Source organism: Onthophagus taurus, chromosome 2, assembly GCF_036711975.1.
Source record: "Onthophagus taurus isolate NC chromosome 2, IU_Otau_3.0, whole genome shotgun sequence".
Classification (NCBI taxonomy): domain Eukaryota; kingdom Metazoa; phylum Arthropoda; class Insecta; order Coleoptera; family Scarabaeidae; genus Onthophagus; species Onthophagus taurus.
The window spans coordinates 222,337-239,516 of NC_091967.1; the positions used below are offsets into that span (position 1 = coordinate 222,337).

At 33.5% G+C, this 17,180-nt stretch overlaps 1 protein-coding gene across 2 annotated transcripts in view; it reads left to right on the top strand.

Annotated features, from left to right (window-relative positions):
• The window catches only part of LOC111422536 (vacuolar protein sorting 13B), a 39,455-nt gene that overhangs the window by 7,532 nt on the left and 14,743 nt on the right, over window positions 1-17,180 (top strand). The window contains exons 10-16 of one of the 2 annotated variants that reach the window (XM_071201550.1): window positions 1,980-2,460; window positions 2,515-2,955; window positions 3,014-3,192; window positions 3,247-3,541; window positions 3,650-3,912; window positions 3,970-4,996; window positions 8,326-12,653. In XM_071201550.1, the coding sequence (XP_071057651.1) occupies window positions 1,980-2,460; window positions 2,515-2,955; window positions 3,014-3,192; window positions 3,247-3,541; window positions 3,650-3,912; window positions 3,970-4,996; window positions 8,326-12,653 (7,014 nt within the window). The remainder of the gene's footprint in view (window positions 1-1,979; window positions 2,461-2,514; window positions 2,956-3,013; window positions 3,193-3,246; window positions 3,542-3,649; window positions 3,913-3,969; window positions 4,997-8,325; window positions 12,654-17,180) is intronic. The other variant, XM_071201551.1, reaches the window with a different exon arrangement.

A 17,180-nucleotide genomic window follows, 5' to 3' on the forward strand; every position in this document is an offset into this window, starting at 1 on the left:
AATGCCTCAACCAGCATTAGAAGAATTTCTGCACAAGAAAACATTAACAAAACAACCGTTCACCGCATTTTAAGGGAGCAGTTGCTTTATCCTTATCATTACAACACCGTTCAAGCTCTAACAGAAAATGATGGCGAAACAAGAGAGATTTTTTGTAGGTGGGTCATACAGGAAGAGGTAGTAAACGTCGACTTTCCCATAAACATTGTATTTACGGATGAAGCAATGTTTACTCAAAGCGGAATTTTTAATATTCATAATGCGCACGTTTGGAGCGATGAAAATCCCCATGCAATACTAGAAACTCATCATCAGTGGCGATTCAGTGTTAATGTATGGGCTGGAGTTACAGGTGATCAGTTATTAGGTCCATTTTTTCTTCCAAAGAGATTGACAGCCGATGCCTACATACATTTTTTACAAAATGACCTTACAGAGGCATTTGATGAATTACCTCAACAAATTCTAGAAGATTGCTACTTTATGCACGATTATGCACGCGCTACTCGAGCATACTTAAATAACAGATTTGGCAATAAGTGGATTGGCCGAGGAGGTCCTGTCCCGTGGCCACCTCGTTCACCAGATTTAAATCCGTTAGATTTTTGGTTTTGGGGACATTTAAAACAAATTGTTTATTCTGAAGACGTTCAAAATGTGCAGGATTTGAAGAATAAAATTAGTGACGCATTTGACACTGTAAAACAAATCGTAACCATGGTAATCATATAATTACTGCATCTAAATCGTTAGAATTAATGATGTTTACAATAGGTCAGCTTATGAAACTAAAACTTTGAATATCTCGAAATTGGTCCATTTTCGGACCTATGTTTATTAGATTTTTCTTGTCTGTTTTCGATCTGAGAATACGCTGATGCAGTATTGTACAATCGTTGCGGGACACCCTGTATACCTTATGAATGAGTTTTCTAAAACAAAATGGTAGTCATTTTTCACGGAGTGAATAATAATCATTATTCACGGGTAGCCATCTTGACCAGACTAATAATAATTATTTGAAACGTTAAAAGTTGAAAAAACGTCAATTTAATTCAAATTTTTAGGAGTTTCTAAATGTTTGACATTAAAAAGATCTAAACAAATTCCTTTTTTCGTATGATTTAAGCATAAATTAATTAATTTTCGTAAAGAAAACGACGTTTTATAAAACTGACATTTAATTTTGACAAATTGTTGTGAAGTTGGTTACAGTTAGTAACATTGAATTTGTGTCACATTGACGTTCAACCTTTATTCAAAAATTTATTTAAAAAATAAATTTATGGAATCAATTTCAATAGTCATGGACAAAGTATAGTATTCTACTCGCATATAATGGACTATTATTCACTCAGGTTAATTATGCCACTCGCTACGGTCGTGACATAAACTTAACCTTAGTGAATAATAGCCCTCATTATATGCTCATATAATAATATACTATTGTCCACGACTAGCTTATAATGTATACCTTATGAATGAGTTTTCTAAAACAAAATGGTAGTCATTTTTCACGGAGTGAATAATAATCATTATTCACGGGTAGCCATCGTGACCAGACTAATAATAATTATTTGAAACGTTAAAAGTTCAAAAAACGTCAATTTAATTCAATTTTTTAGGAGTTTCTAAATGTTTGACATTAAAAAAACCTAAACAAATTCCTTTTTTCGTATGATTTAAGCATAAATTAATTAATTTTCGTAAAGAAAACGACGTTTTATAAAACTGACATTTAATTTTGACAAATTGTTGTGAAATTGGTTACAGTTAGTAACATTGAATTTGTGTCACATTGACGTTTAACCTTTATTCAAAAACTTATTTAAAAAATTAATTTATGGAATCAATTTCAATAGTCATGGACAAAGTATAGTATTCTACTCGCATATAATGAGCTATTATTCACTCATTCTATGCTCATATAATAATATACTATTAATTAACACCTAATTATATTTTTTTTTTCATTTCAGAAATTATCAACGATTATTTCACCGTCTCAACAAAATTATGCGTATTTACCAAAGTTAACTATTGAATGTCAATGTATTGATGTTAAGGTGGAAGGTCCAATTTATACAAAAAAATTAGTACATACAGTGTGTCAACTTCCTGATCCACCGAGACATATGTTTGATGCTTGTTATCAAAACCTTTCGGTAAAAGTGTTAAATTTTTGTTCAAAATTAATACTAGGAAGCAATACAACCACGATTATAACTCCGTTTAACGCAACATTTAGAAATAAAAATATTATTAGTCCAGAGTACTGGGTTAACCCGGATACTCCTCACAACGAAATGAGAATTTATTCCGAAAGTATTGGGATTAATAGTACAAAACCGAGAGCGATTTTAATCGGGTTAATAATTGAAAAGATGACAAAGTTTAATTGTGAGGAAGCTATTTATTTTATTAGTAACACTTCTATTCTTCAAGATGCATCTAAATCATGTAAGAATTATTTTATATTAAAAATTATAACAGAAATTTTTTTTGTTTTTTCAGATAAAACTTGTTTAGAATTTTCTATGGAAGAAATGAAACTTCATAAAGTTTCAACAAAAACCACACTATCAATTAACGTTTCTTTAGACTCAATAAAAGCATTTATTTTTGATCCACTCGATAATAGCTCGTTTATAAGTACCAGATCGCATCTGACTAATTCTCCCTCGTGTTCACGAAGAGGTAGTTTTACGCAAAGTCGCGAAATCCAACAAGTTCTTTTTATATCCGGTCCCGATTCCAGCAACGATTCAAACAACGATTCGACTCCATTATTTAAATGTTCCCTTCAAATCCCTTTAGATCCCGATCGCGAAACTCATCCGTCTATTATGATATTTAATTTACAAGAAATTAGGGTTTGTGTTGATCCCTTACTTTGCTCATGGTTTTTATATACACCCGTTGTTTTGGTTAATTTTAAAAGTGACTATTCGTCAGGTAATAAATAATACGTACACAAATTTTTAGCTACTGTTGTTGAAACGAATTTTTATAGATATTAGAAAAATTAAGAGTAGTTCCGAAATTATCTCAACAGTTACTGGTATAGAAACTCCTAGAAGGTTAGTAACAACACCTCACGAATCAGTTCATAGCAGTTCAGATAGAGATAGAGAAATTTTACAATTACCAAAAACGCCAAAATATTTTAAAGAAGAAGAACAACTAGCGGATGTAATAATATTATTTGGTTATAATTATTTTATATATTATAACATTAATTTTTAGCCTCAAGAAAGAATTTATTGCTTTTTAAGTAAATGGTTCCCCATTTGGCAAGCAATGATGCTTTTTGGTGATTTATCCCAATGCACAATTTATTTTCCAACTGAATCTTTATCAGCAATTGGATCTCAAGGCATTCAACAAGCTGTTGATGAAGCGATGCAACTCGAAAATCCACCCGATATGTTGGTTATTACTTTACCATGCGGAAATTTACGAAGTGCTGGTACAAAAGATAACATTTTGGAATATACTAGAAATTTGCCTATTAAATTACCAAATAGTTTGTGGAATCCAAGTAAGTTTTAATTCCATGGTTAATAATTCATTTTATATACATTTTTAAACTTAATCATTTAATTTGAAAATTGTTAAAAGTGAGATTAAAGAAAAAAATTTGTTGTAGATAAATCAAATTTCCCATGGAATATATCAATATCAGATATTAGTTGTTATTCTTGGCAAAAAGGAACTAAATTAGATCTTTTAAAACCTGTATCATTTAACGCCACAGTTGGAATGTGCTCAAAAAATAAACCAGATAACCTTAAAGACCAGCAAAAAGAAGACGTTTCAAGTACAGGAAGTGAAAATAATTCTTTAAGTGGATTAGGAGTTTGCATTCACATCGATATGAGCCCAACTAAAATTATTTTATCTGAAATACAAGTAAATACATTCAAAAAATAATCTAACTTAAAATCTCAAAAAAATTTATTTCTTTAGGTTTGTTTAATAGCAAGTATTCTTTATGGACTCATAGAAGTAATAAATAATTTAGCCCCAGATACGTCCGAAGATCAACCGCAACCACCGCGTATCATCCCAGTTATAAACGCTCAACCTTCATTTACAGCATCACCAACATTTGTAAAGGAAAGCAGTTTAGATTCGACAAGCGAACAAAGTCCACGTGTTACAATTAATACCGATAACATAAATACGGAACATATCAAATTAACCGCTTGGATTCAATGGACAATTACGAAATTTACAATCGAAATGTTGTCTTATAAATTAGAAGATATGTGTAAAGAAGATTTTAATTACACGAAACCGTTAACGCTTAAACTCGTAGTTGAAGCTGAAGATGTTGTGAGTTCATTGGATTTTCAAAGCATTTTTATGAAAATTAAAAGTAAAATTGGCGCGGCTAGTATTCAACATTATTTATTGGATCCATTTAAAAATCAATGGATACCGGGGAATTATTTAGGTTTTATCATGAAAACGAGGGAAGAAATTTTATCGCAAGATACTCGGGAAGATAATTGCTTTGCTAGTATTATTATTACAAGAGCTAGTTGTCAACACACCCATAATTTATGGGGAACAAAGAATACCATGGTTAAAGAGGACGAAACATCTCAACATCCAAATCGATTTATTTCCGAAGTTGTTGTTACACTCCAAGCTATTGATTTTTTGTTGTGTTTACCAACTTTACGAAGTTTTTCGATAGTTTTTGAGCCGTTGTTACAAATTCCATCTTCACCGTCAAAAGTTAAAGAAACTGAGATGACAGTTAATATCAGTAATCGAGTTTTACCCCTTATTTATCTCGATTGTAAAGGTTTCCGAGTAATTGTTCCTTTAGCTGAGTTGGAAAATGTTGATATTTCCCCGGATGTTTGTATTTTCCAAGTTGATGGTATTAATTTAATGCCGGATCCTGTTAATCCAATTTGTAGAACACCGATTCGGGCCGATATTTATCAACAAGCTGCTAGATCGAGGATATTAAATATTCCAGGTATTCAAAAACAATGCAACAATTCTACAGGGTGTATCTGAATGACTGCAACAAACTTCAAGGGGTGATTCTTTAGTGAATTTTAAGGGTACTTCGATATATTTTTTTTTCTCATAAACCATAGACACTAGGAAAATGAAATTTGGGGAATATGTTTAACTCATAATAGGGCACGTTTTGGCCCTATTTGTACTTTCAACCTACCCTTCTAAACTACTAAACGCAACCGCCCCCGTTCAATTTATGCCTACATTTTTTTTATGAAAATCATAAATACATTGGAAAAATTTTAGTTAGATAGATAAAACTATTCTAAAACTTTTTTGTCTCTCTGATGTTCTTCGAAAATTTAATAATTTCTGAGAAAAAAAATAATTAAGCAAACACTAACTGTTAAGTTGTAGGGTTGTTAATCGAAAGTTGGAATGAATTTTTAATGAAAAAATCTTAGTAGGCTTTGCAATCTTTGTCATACATATTTTTGACGTTTAAATCAGTGGTTTTCTTACTATTATTGTTTTATTTAAAATTTTGAAACGTCAAGTGAAAGGGCGTAAATGCGATAAAACTTTATTTAAAAATTAATTTGAAAAACAATAATAATAGTAAGAAAAACACTGACATTTAAACGTCAAAAATATTTCTGACAAAGATTGCAAAGCCTACTAAGATTTTTTCCATTAAAATTCATTCCAACTTTTGATCGACAACCCTGTTGTCTAACGGGCAGTGTTTGCTTTATTATTTTTTTTCTTAAAAATTAGTTGTTTTTGGAAAAATTTTAGAGAGACAAAAAAGTTTTAGGATACTTTCATCTACCTATGTAAAATTTTTCTAATGTACAGGGTGGGCAAATTTGTGTGTTATTATAGGGTATCTCAGAAACTATAAGATATACAAAAAAAGTAGGTGCCATGTCCCGGTCTCTTTTTTCGAGACTAACCCAATCCCGCAAACACCAAACCTCTATCTTCTTTTGTTTTTTAGTTATAGCCAAAAAGTCAAATTTTCGTGATTTCAAAAAATGCTCACATTTCGTTTATTTTTGAAATTAGAGAAATGGGGTTGATACGTTCTTAAGACACTTTTTTAAGTAGAATATACCGCCGTTGAAAAATTTAAAAAATATTTAATGATTTTTGAGATACAACACAAAGTTGTATTTTTTTAAATAACAGGTGGGGCAAAAGTAATGTCATAATGTGAATGTATCATAATTATTGCAAATGGCGTTAAATATCATTGTGTTTTGACATTTATGTTGTAGACAGATAGAGAATTAGTTGACAATAAGCAATGGAGCGATACACGCTCGAAGAACGCGGAAATATTGTTACTGCTTATTTGACGAATTTTCGGTCTGTTGTTTTAACGCAGCGGGAATTTCGTCGTCATTTTCCTCGTCGTCCTGCACCTTGTGCGCGAACAATTAAGCATTTGGCTGAGCGTCTCGTGCAAACTGGGTCCACTAGAGATGCTGCAAGAAGTGGCCGGCCCCGTAATGCTCGTTCGGTTGAGAATATCGCTGCGTTGGCCGAGGACGTCCGAGAGAGTCCACAAACATCGACGAGACAACGATGCATACAATTCGGTATTAGCAGACGTTCGTTGCGTCGAATTTTGGTGAAAGACCTGAAGTTGTTTCCGTATAAAGTCCAAACCGTTCACCAATTGCTGCCTGCTGACCGTCAAGTGAGGTTAACTTACTCCCATGCTCTCTTAAACCTGCTGCAAGAAGACGATGATTTCGTATCCAAAATCATAATGGACGACGAAGCCCATTTCCACTTAAGCGGTTATGTGAACAAACAAAATATGCGTTTCTGGGGTACGGAGAATCCACATGAAATGCATGAAGAGCTATTGCATCCCCTCAAAGTGACTGTTTGAGGACGGCGACGGCACCACCGTAACCGTAACTGGTGAGCGTTACAGATACATGTTAAACAATTTTTTTTTGCCGCAAATCGCTGAATTGGGTCTCGAGCATTGTTGGTTCCAACAGGATGGAGCAACCGCTCACACAGCTCGGGCAACGATGGAGATTTTGAAACGCCAATTTCCGGGCTGTATGATCTCCCGTTTTGGCGATTTGAACTGGCCGGACAGATCGCCAGATCTGACGGCGCCAGACTTCTTTCTTTGGGGCTTTTTGAAATCTCGCGTTTACCGCAACAAACCACAAACCCTGCAACTCTTGAAAGCTAACATTAAAGAAGAAATCGCCAATTTGGTGCCTGATATTTTGCGAGCAACAATTTTAAATGCCGTAAAACGAGCACAAATGTGTATTAACTCAGGAGGGGGTCATTTGACCGATATAATTTTTTCAAGTTAATATAACAAATTTTACACTTTTAAATAAACGTTCCGTGAAAACAGAGCCCTATTTTTTTCATTTCTAACAAAATGGCAGCCAATTCACATTATGACATTATTTTTGCCCCACCTTGTACAAACTATAGTAGATTATGGTGTTACTGAAAAGAGCATATTTTTAGCTTTCCAATGATGTATTGCACCCATGGTGTGTTTGGGGAAAATAAGCGTTATTTTTTAATTCTAAAGTATTAAAGATTAATATTCAAAATTTTAATTCTAGTAGGCGAGGAAAACGTTAAATGCCACTTAGTTACTATAGTAACGTGAGTTTACTGATCATTTCATTCATGAATTTTTCGAAATCATCAAATATTTTTAAAATTCTTCAACGGCAGTATATTCTACTTAAAAAAGTGTCTTAAGAACGTATCAACCCCATTTCTCTAATTTCAAAAATAAACGAAATATGAGCATCTTTTGAAATCAAGAAAATTTGACTTTTTGGCTATAACTTAAAAACAAAATAAGATAGAGGTTAGGTGGTTGCGGGATTGGGTTAGTCTCCAAAAAAGAGACCGGGACATGGCACCTACTTTTTTCGTATCTCTTATAGTTTCTGAGATAGCCTATAATAACACCCAAATTTGCCCACCGTGTACATATTTATCATCTACATAAAAAAAATTTTAGCAAAAATGTAAAGGGGGTGGTTACGTTTAGTAGTTTAGAAGGGTAGGTTGAAAGTACAAACAGGGTCAAAACGTGCCCCAAATTTCATTTTCCTAGCGTTTATGGTTTTTCAGAAAAAAGAATTAAACCAAAATTTTCCGCCATTTTTGGAGGGGTGTAGCTCCTTAGGGGAGCCGAAGTCGCCCATGGTTCATATATCAAGCTACCCTTAAAATTCACTAAAGAATCACCCCTTGAAGTTTGTTGCAGTCATTCAGATACACCCTGTATAATTGCACCACCTTGTCCAAAAATAAAATAATTACTTAATCTAAAAGTTGCAGGTAGCGAAATTGAAGATAGACAATACGAATTAAAAATAGTTGGAATTTCTTTGAGTACGAGCACTTGGAGTGAGTTTGATCCGCTACTACATCAATCGTCATCAATGAAACAATTAAAAACGATGAGTGAAAATCCCGCTTTAGAATGGAATTTGGGTAAAGGAACGATTATGAAAGGTCAAAACGTTAATTTTGTGCCGATAATAAACAAATTTGATGTTTTAATAGTAACAGCACCCGCAATGATTTATAAAAACGAGGTTATTTGCGGCCATTCGATTGAGATAAATTTCGTTTCAAATATTGAGACGTTAATTTCGTTGAACCAAATCAAATTTTTTCTTGCATTAGAAAACGAAGTGAATGGGGTGTACGATTTATGCGTGGGTAACGCTGAAAGTAAAAGACCCAAAGTTTTTTTACCGTATAGTTGTTTTAATAAGATAATTGATACACCATCCACTGAAATCCAACAAATTGATTTGGGCAAAGACTCTGGAATTGAAACTAGAGAGTTTAGAAGTATCGCTTCGTTTAAATCAACAACGGAAATTGCTATAAATTTAAAACGGGTTTCCGCCGCTGAGAATATTTACACAAAACCTTGCGTTAAATATCCTTATGGGTATATCCCGTTAGATTTATTAATAACAGCGGGGAAAATTAATTTTATTTTGTATAATAACACTAACGATGCCCGAAAAGATTTACTTAATTACGATGGGAGAAAGGATTCCGAAAATTTTGAAGAATCTGAAGAGTATTTCCCTTATATTTTCGCTTCAATTTGCCAACCAAATATTTTTATGTCCGATTTACAATTAGGGCGTAAAATCCAAGGATCTTGTTATGATGTTAAATTAAAATTACCGGAAATTAAGCAATTAAAATCAATGCCGATTGAAAAAAATTTTAACACAAACTTAGTTGAGACAAGAACTGGATACCCAAATCCACATAACGGAGTATTACCCGCTTTTTTTACAGCTCGTTGGTCTAAAGGTGTGGGAAAGCCAAATTTAGAAATAGAGATCGCAAAACCCGTGAAAATCGTTGCATCTGTTGCAATTTGCACCCATTTAATCAACGTTGTTAACGCAATAAATGAAACTTTGATTATCCCCGAAGAACCAATCGTTATAAAATCAATTAATACTCAGCAAAAAAGTCGATTGAAACAACAAAAAAGTGTTGATTACGTTAAATTCAAAGAGATCAAAGACAAATTATTGGGAGTGACCGTTTTTAACGTAAAATTATCCCAAGTCGTTTTTAACATAAAAACGGAAAACGATAACGAACTAACATTAACATTGGGGAAAATAAAGAATTATTTAACTATATCAAACCGCCCCGAACGGATCACAAATGTAACAACGTTAAATTCGATTTGTATCGGTGTCTCAACCGGGGATGTATCGCGATTATTACTAAATCCATGGACCATCTCGTTAGAAGTTTGCTTATTTTGGGAAAGTTGGCAAAGTGTCGATTCCGATCCGCAAATACAAATATCAGGTCAAAGCGACTGTATCGTAATAGACGTTAGTCCCGAACAACTTCAATGCATCGAATTTGTACAAAAAGAAATTGCGGAATTTATTGCTTCTTTGCCTTTACCGAAAAATAATCCCGTTGAAACTTACGATGAACCATTAAAACCAATTCCAAGCGATAAAGAACAACATTATAAAGATGATTTAAGAGCCGGAGCTTTTCATTTTGTCGATTCGACGAGTAATAATATCGATGAACTTCCTTTGCCTTACCGAGTTATGTTTTGGCACAAAAATATATCTGCTATGGCTTGGAGATACCCACAACCAAGAGCTTTAACGAAAGTGCGAGTATTTCCGGTTCCTTATAACATAACTCAAGATAGTAAAGAAAAAATATTATGTAATTTAGAGTATTGGTCTGAATGTCATGGTTCCTATCAACCATACACACAATTTTATTTATCAGAAAGTGAAATGTGCCAATTGGATTTACCGCAAAATAATCAACCGGTCGTAGCTAGTATTTGGAGGATTGTTTTGACATCGACAATAACAGATGCACGAAATCGGGTTAATTACACAAGAGTTTTATTATCACCGAGGGCTTTAGCTGGGTGTATTCGAGTTGATTCATATTTCAACAAAGTTTTAGTTCCCCAACTAACTTTATCTTTACATATTTCCACGATATCAATTAACTTATTTAACCGATTAGACAAAACGAAAAATTTAATTATGCCTGAACAATTAAAAAATTACACCCCTGACCAATTATTTCCTGAATTACAAAATTTTATGACGATAACTTTAGATAATACAAGAGTTTATTTAGCAACGTGGAATTTTGAGATATTTTCGATCGATTTAATTTCACATATAAAATGCACAATTCTCGATTATGCCTTTCTTACGATGCAACCTTTAATTTTGCCGTTTACATTTAAATTTGAGGCGTCAATTTCGAAATCAATTAATATTAATTTTATATCAAAACCGATTTCGATTAATTTAGGCGCAACAGCCGCTCATACTTTAGCAGTGAGTGGACAACTTTGGTACGAGTTTCTCACCAATGACGATAACTCAATGAATCTTATTGTTATGACTCAATACGTTGTTTGTAACGATACAAATGTAACGTTACGTTTTGGACAAGCCGGTTCTGAAGATATACTTTTATTACCGAGATATTGCCATTTATACGCGTGGAGATCACAGAAAAGTAAATTAATGCTACGAGTTGCCTTGGAGGAATACGGATGGGTTTGGTCTGAAGCTTTTAGAATCGACAGTGATGGTACTGCGGTGCTTAATATTTCAAAAGAAAATAATATTGTTGTTATAATGAGCGTAAGATCGTTATCGGCCACACAAAAAAAGATTACATTTTCGGGGCAATTATCTATTTGTAACACTTTATTGGAACACTTTGAATTAAAAGTTGTCGAAAACGTGATGAGCCAGAAAGACGCCGTTTTTAAATCCGCCCCTGTTCACATAATAAGCGGTAAAAGCACCCCACCAAGCATTTTAATCGACTCCACCAAAAAATATTTTTTGAGGCTAAGATTTTATGGATTAGATTCAGCTTGGTCTGGAGACATTCCATTAGCTGCAAATCCAAAATGCACCCAACCTTGGTTGGTTAAAGTCCCATTACAAGAACGGGGACAATTTTTAAGCATTTGGTGCCAAATTGAGACGCAACATTTCGAATCGGGTTGTAAGATCTTAGCGATTTTATCCCCGCTCTTTATGGTGCGATCAAATCTAGCTATTAACTCAAAAATTTTTATTGAAACCCCAATGTTACACGTTCACTTAGAATCAACCGTTCGGGGAAAAGGCGAATATCAACAATTATATTGCCCCGGAACGATCGATCATTCACACCAATTAACATTTCAACTCGATGATACCCCAACATCAAACCCATACGTACCATTAAATTACAGCCTTGTAGATCAAAAAGTATTCTTTAAAAAAAAAGATAAAGTGGATATCGACGAAATTTTAGACGTCTTAAACAATTACACTAAATCATCTTGGCCATATTTCGGGGAAGATTTCGAAGGAATCGATTTTTTAATTGAAGACCAACCGCTAACTCACGTCCAAGTAAAATACGAAAACGCCTGTCTTTATTCAAGCGCGCTTTTAATGGAGTTACTCCCATGGTGTTTATTATTGAACACAACAGGATGTCCGATTGCGATTATCGTCAACGAAAAAGAATTATGCAGAGTGAATCATTACGGAATTTGCACCCCACCGAAATTAGAAGAGACTTTCTATTTAGGAGTTGGAATAAACGGAATGTGGAATTTAACCCTACCTTTACAACTGGCAAAATCAAATTGGAGCACAGCTTTTTATATGCCGAAAATAAGCGGGAATATTCCGTTAGAAGGAAACATAAAAACGATGGTTAAATGCGAACCGTACGTTTGTATGATTTCGATTATTTCGAACGTTGAAAATACAATTAGATTATTAAGGGTTAGCTCAACTCACGTTGTTACAAACCATACTTCGTTAAACTTTCGGGGGGTTTGTTTTGCTGTACCTGTCACTGGAAGTGTTTACAATTTTCCGAAAAAAACTGAGCAACATTCGTTTAATGTGCCGTGTAATTTAAACACAAAATCTTCTGGTGTTTCAATTACGCAGTGGTACGTTATTGGAAAAACAATAGACCCTATGATTGAATACGTTTTATACATTTCTTTTTCAACGAATGGTAAATCCGGATGGAGCTGTCCAATTCGTGTTGATAAACCTTTTAACAGAAGAAGTATTAGCGTTAAAATGAACCAAAAAAGTGTAAGTACAAGTTATTTATTGGACTAAAACTAAAAACATTCGGGGTCTCTCCAGCCACTTTTAGTTCAGTTAATACAGGCTGTGAAAGCCTTCAACTTATATTAATTTGTCCACGACTACCTTATAATATACCGGGTGTCCCTCAAAAGTGGCTCACCCCCATATTTTTCTTTATTATTGGTGATATAAGAAAACCATTTGGAATGCATAGTTAGGTCGCTAAAACGGATTATTACGACATGAAATCATTCTTTTTGTACTTCCGGTTATACCGGATGTGAGTACTAATTTTGCTATTTTTTTAAATCTATAATTTTTTTTTCTTCAGTTGGGTTAATAGTATAATTTCACATAACTTTTACTTGAAAAAATTTTCACGATAGCTTATAATTTGTGAAAAAGAAATTATTTTCGTTATTTTATAACGTTTCAGTACCTTCGGAAAATGTATTACAACTTTTGACGCATAGTAGCTAGGTTAATAGTATAAACTACGTTATGTCCCTCTTGATTTGCTATTCTCGAGCAGTGATCACTGCTATGCTTTAGTCAGTGGTTCTTTTTTAATAATGGTGTAAATTAACAGTTGTATTAAATTAGTTTTAAAAGAATAACGCGATCAAACAATTAAGTTTAATTCAATTATTTTTGATGTTTTATTTTTTTCTTTATTTTTTGTTCTTTTACACTAAATGTTCTGTAGCTGAGTAACTTACAATGTCCATTGTACATTATAATTTGGATTGTTTACTTTATTTTGGTTAAAACCTCTCAGATCACCTGACCTCACACCTTTAGATTCTTTTTATGGGGTAAAATCAAAAATGAGCTGTATAATACACCAGTATGGTCTCGTGAGGTATTAGAAAATAAATCGAGTTAGAAATTGTATTACCTAAATATCTCCGCAGGAATAACGTCGAGTCGGTAGATCGACAATTCGCAAGATACAATTATGTCAAAATCGAGGCGGGAGCATTTTGAAAATTTAGAAAATTAGTTTTTTTGAACTTACAATTGAATTAAATTTAATTGTTGGATAGCGTTTTTCTTTTAAAACTAATTTAATACAACTGTTAATTTACACCATTATTAAAAAAGAACCACTAACTAAAGCATAGCAGTGATCACTGCTCGAGGAATAGCAAATCAAGAAAGACATAACGTAGTTTGTACTATTAACCTAGCTACTATGCGTCAAAAGTTGTAATACATTTTCCGATGGTACTAAAACGTTAAAAATAACGAAAATAATTTTTTTTTTCAAAAATTATAAGCGATCGTGAAAATTTTTTCAAGTAAAAGTTATGTGAAATTATACTGTCTACCCAACTGCAGAAAAAAAATTGTAGATTTAAAAAAATAGCGAAATTAGTACTCACATCCGGTGTAACCGGAAGTACAAAAAGCATGATTTCATGTCGTAATAATCCGTTTTAGCGACCTAACTATGCATTCCAAATGGTTTTCTTATATCACCAATAATAAAGAAAAATATGGGGGTGAGCCACTTTTGAGGGACACCCGGTATACCTTACGAATGAGTTTTCTAAAACAAAATGGTAGTCATTTTTCACGGAGTGAATAATAATCATTATTCACGGGTAGCCATCTTGACCAGACTAATAATAATTATTTGAAACGTTAAAAGTTCAAAAAACGTCAATTTAATTCAATTTTTTAGGAGTTTCTAAATGTTTGACATTAAAAAAACCTAAACGAATTCCTTTTTTCGTATGATTTAAGCATAAATTAATTAATTTTCGTAACGAAAACGACGCACATACGTTGATTTTAACGATTTAAGCGGTCAATAGTTGAATTCAAAAAGTAATCATAATTACAAAGGAAATACACAAAGAGTGTGTAGACAGTTCCAGAAACAAAAGGTAACACCCTCTATACTATCCGTGGTAGTGTGTGGTTGCACATGTCATTAGAACCTGATCGCATTGCGTGTACGCGTTACAGTTTTCTACGTTCTTTGCGTGAGCAACTTTTACAAAGTCAATCTTTGAGTTTCTGTGTCTCTCACTAAAGTGAGGGTGATGGATCCCGATAGTTCAGGTAAGAATCAATAGGGATTACAATATTTTAAAAAACCTGCGATGTTTTAAGGTTATTTCAAAGGTTCGAAACCTTGTGTGTTTTTGAAACGAAATTTCCGGTATTTTTTGCTTTTAAAATCTATTTTGTTGTACTATCGCGCCCGATCGAGCTATAATTGATACTTTGTACTAACTGTTAACTGATGACGATTAAATCAGCTGCGGATACGGCGCGTTTCATAAATTTCAGAGACTTATACGTTATGACTTGAAATAGAGGAAAAAACACGGAATTTGATTTTTCTATATTATTCTGTTTTCAAGTGATTTCAACATCATCTAGCACGTCTAGAATAAAAGGACTAACTCGTCAATATTTATATGATCAACTGTAACAATTCAATTTTTCAACTTTAGATGAAAAGTTGAATCATTTGGAAAAGCATCTCTTGTCGTACTCCTGTAACGCTGAAGATAAGATAAGATGTCTGAAGAAAAGATTTGGTTACTTTAAATCTTCAATAAAAGTGAAATGGTCGAAAGCTCATAGAAAAGAAGATGTTTTCAAAAAAACGAATAAGGTCTGGTTGGATGGAACCTTTGAACTTCCAAGTGATCGTCAATGTCGGCCGGGACGTCCTTCTAAACCATTTAGTGAATTGAGTGAGAGAAGTAAGCGCCGAAAAACCGAACAGGTTCGCACGACTGTAGACGATGAGGTTATTATTCATGCTGCACAAACAACCTTAAGAGAAAGAGGCAAAAGAGATGCATCCCAAATTCTGAAAAACATCACAAATTCTCCTACTCGTGCTGGAAAATATAAAAAAGCTTTCCAACCCAAATATTGCCAACAAGAAATTCGTCCACTAACACCGCAGAAGCATTAGCCATGTTTGTAGAGGCTGATTTAACTAAGCGGCAATATGAAGTTATTAGAAGTAGGAACAAAGCTCTTTATCCGTGTTACAATCTAGTAATTAAAGCAAAACAAGATTGCTATCCACCTAAAGAATGTATAAGGGTCACAAGTACCTGCGCCGAAAGTCCACATGAACAACACCGTTACGCGCTTTTCAATTTATCTGGAAGAAGTACTGGCAACCCTCAATGAAGAAGAAGGAAATTCATTGCTAATTATTTGTAAATGGGGTTGTGATGGTTCGCAGCAAGCTAAATATAAACAGAAATTCGATAATGATGCCGATTCAGATGGTCATATATTTCTGAGTTCTTTCGTACCAATACAAATAGTTTGTGGCAAGGATAAAAAGAAAGTCATTTGGCAAAACCCAACACCGTCTTCGCCAAAACATTGCCGACCGATAAGATTCAGATTTCTGAAGGAAAACGCGGATGTTACTAAAGAAGAAATTAGTTTTGTCTAAGAGTCTGCACAGAGTTTAGTTGCTACCGAAGCCATTTTGAACGGAAAGACATTCTTGTTTGGACATATATTGAAAATGACTATGGTTGACGGAAAGGTTTGCAACGCAGCTACTGGCACAAAATCAACGACACGGTGTTATATATGTAACGTAACATCAAAAGATTTCAATAATCTGGATCTAGAAAAAAAAAGTAGTGAGTAAACCTGCTATCGAATTTGGTTTATCTGTTTTACACGCCAGAATACGATTGTTAGAGAGTATTTTACATTTGGCTTATAAATTGCCAGTCAAGAAGTACAGACAGAAAAGAAGTAAGGAGGAAAAAATCGTCGAAGAACAAACGAAATTACACATTCAAGAAAGGTTTAGAAAAGAGACGGGATTATTAATAGATATGCCAAAGGCTAACTATGGAAACACTAGCCGAAGATTCTTCGAAAATGCAAATTTAGCTGCTGACATCACAGGAATTGATTATAATTTATTGTACAGACTTAAAGTAATTTCATCTGGTCATAAAATTGATACCAAGAAATATGATGAATATGCTCTGGATACGGCTAAATTATACGTTCAATTGTATGAATGGCATCCGATGACACCATCCATGCATAAGATATTAATACATGGTGGTACCATCATTAAAAATGCTTTGTTGCCCATAGGGCAATTATCAGAAGAAGCCCAAGAGGCTCGAAACAAACATTTTCGAATGTACCGCGAAAACTTTGTCAGGAAATTTTCAAGAGAAGATTGTAACCGCGATATATATAATAGATTATTATTAAGCTCAGACCCACTTTTGAGCAGCACAACACAAATTAAAAAAAGTTGTAAATCGAAATCATTCTGCCCAGAAACAATAGAAATGTTAATATCAGCTGAGCCTTATATTGAAGCCAGTACTGCACCATATTCTTCGGATAGCGAGCAAGATCTGTGATTAAATATGATTGAAATAATGATTATTGATATTGTTTACTAACATAATATACCTACGAACAAATATTATGGGACAGTGATTTCGGAAATGAATGCTTATTGTGATTATTATGTCTTTTAAAATACCTTTTTTTATGTGTTAAGTT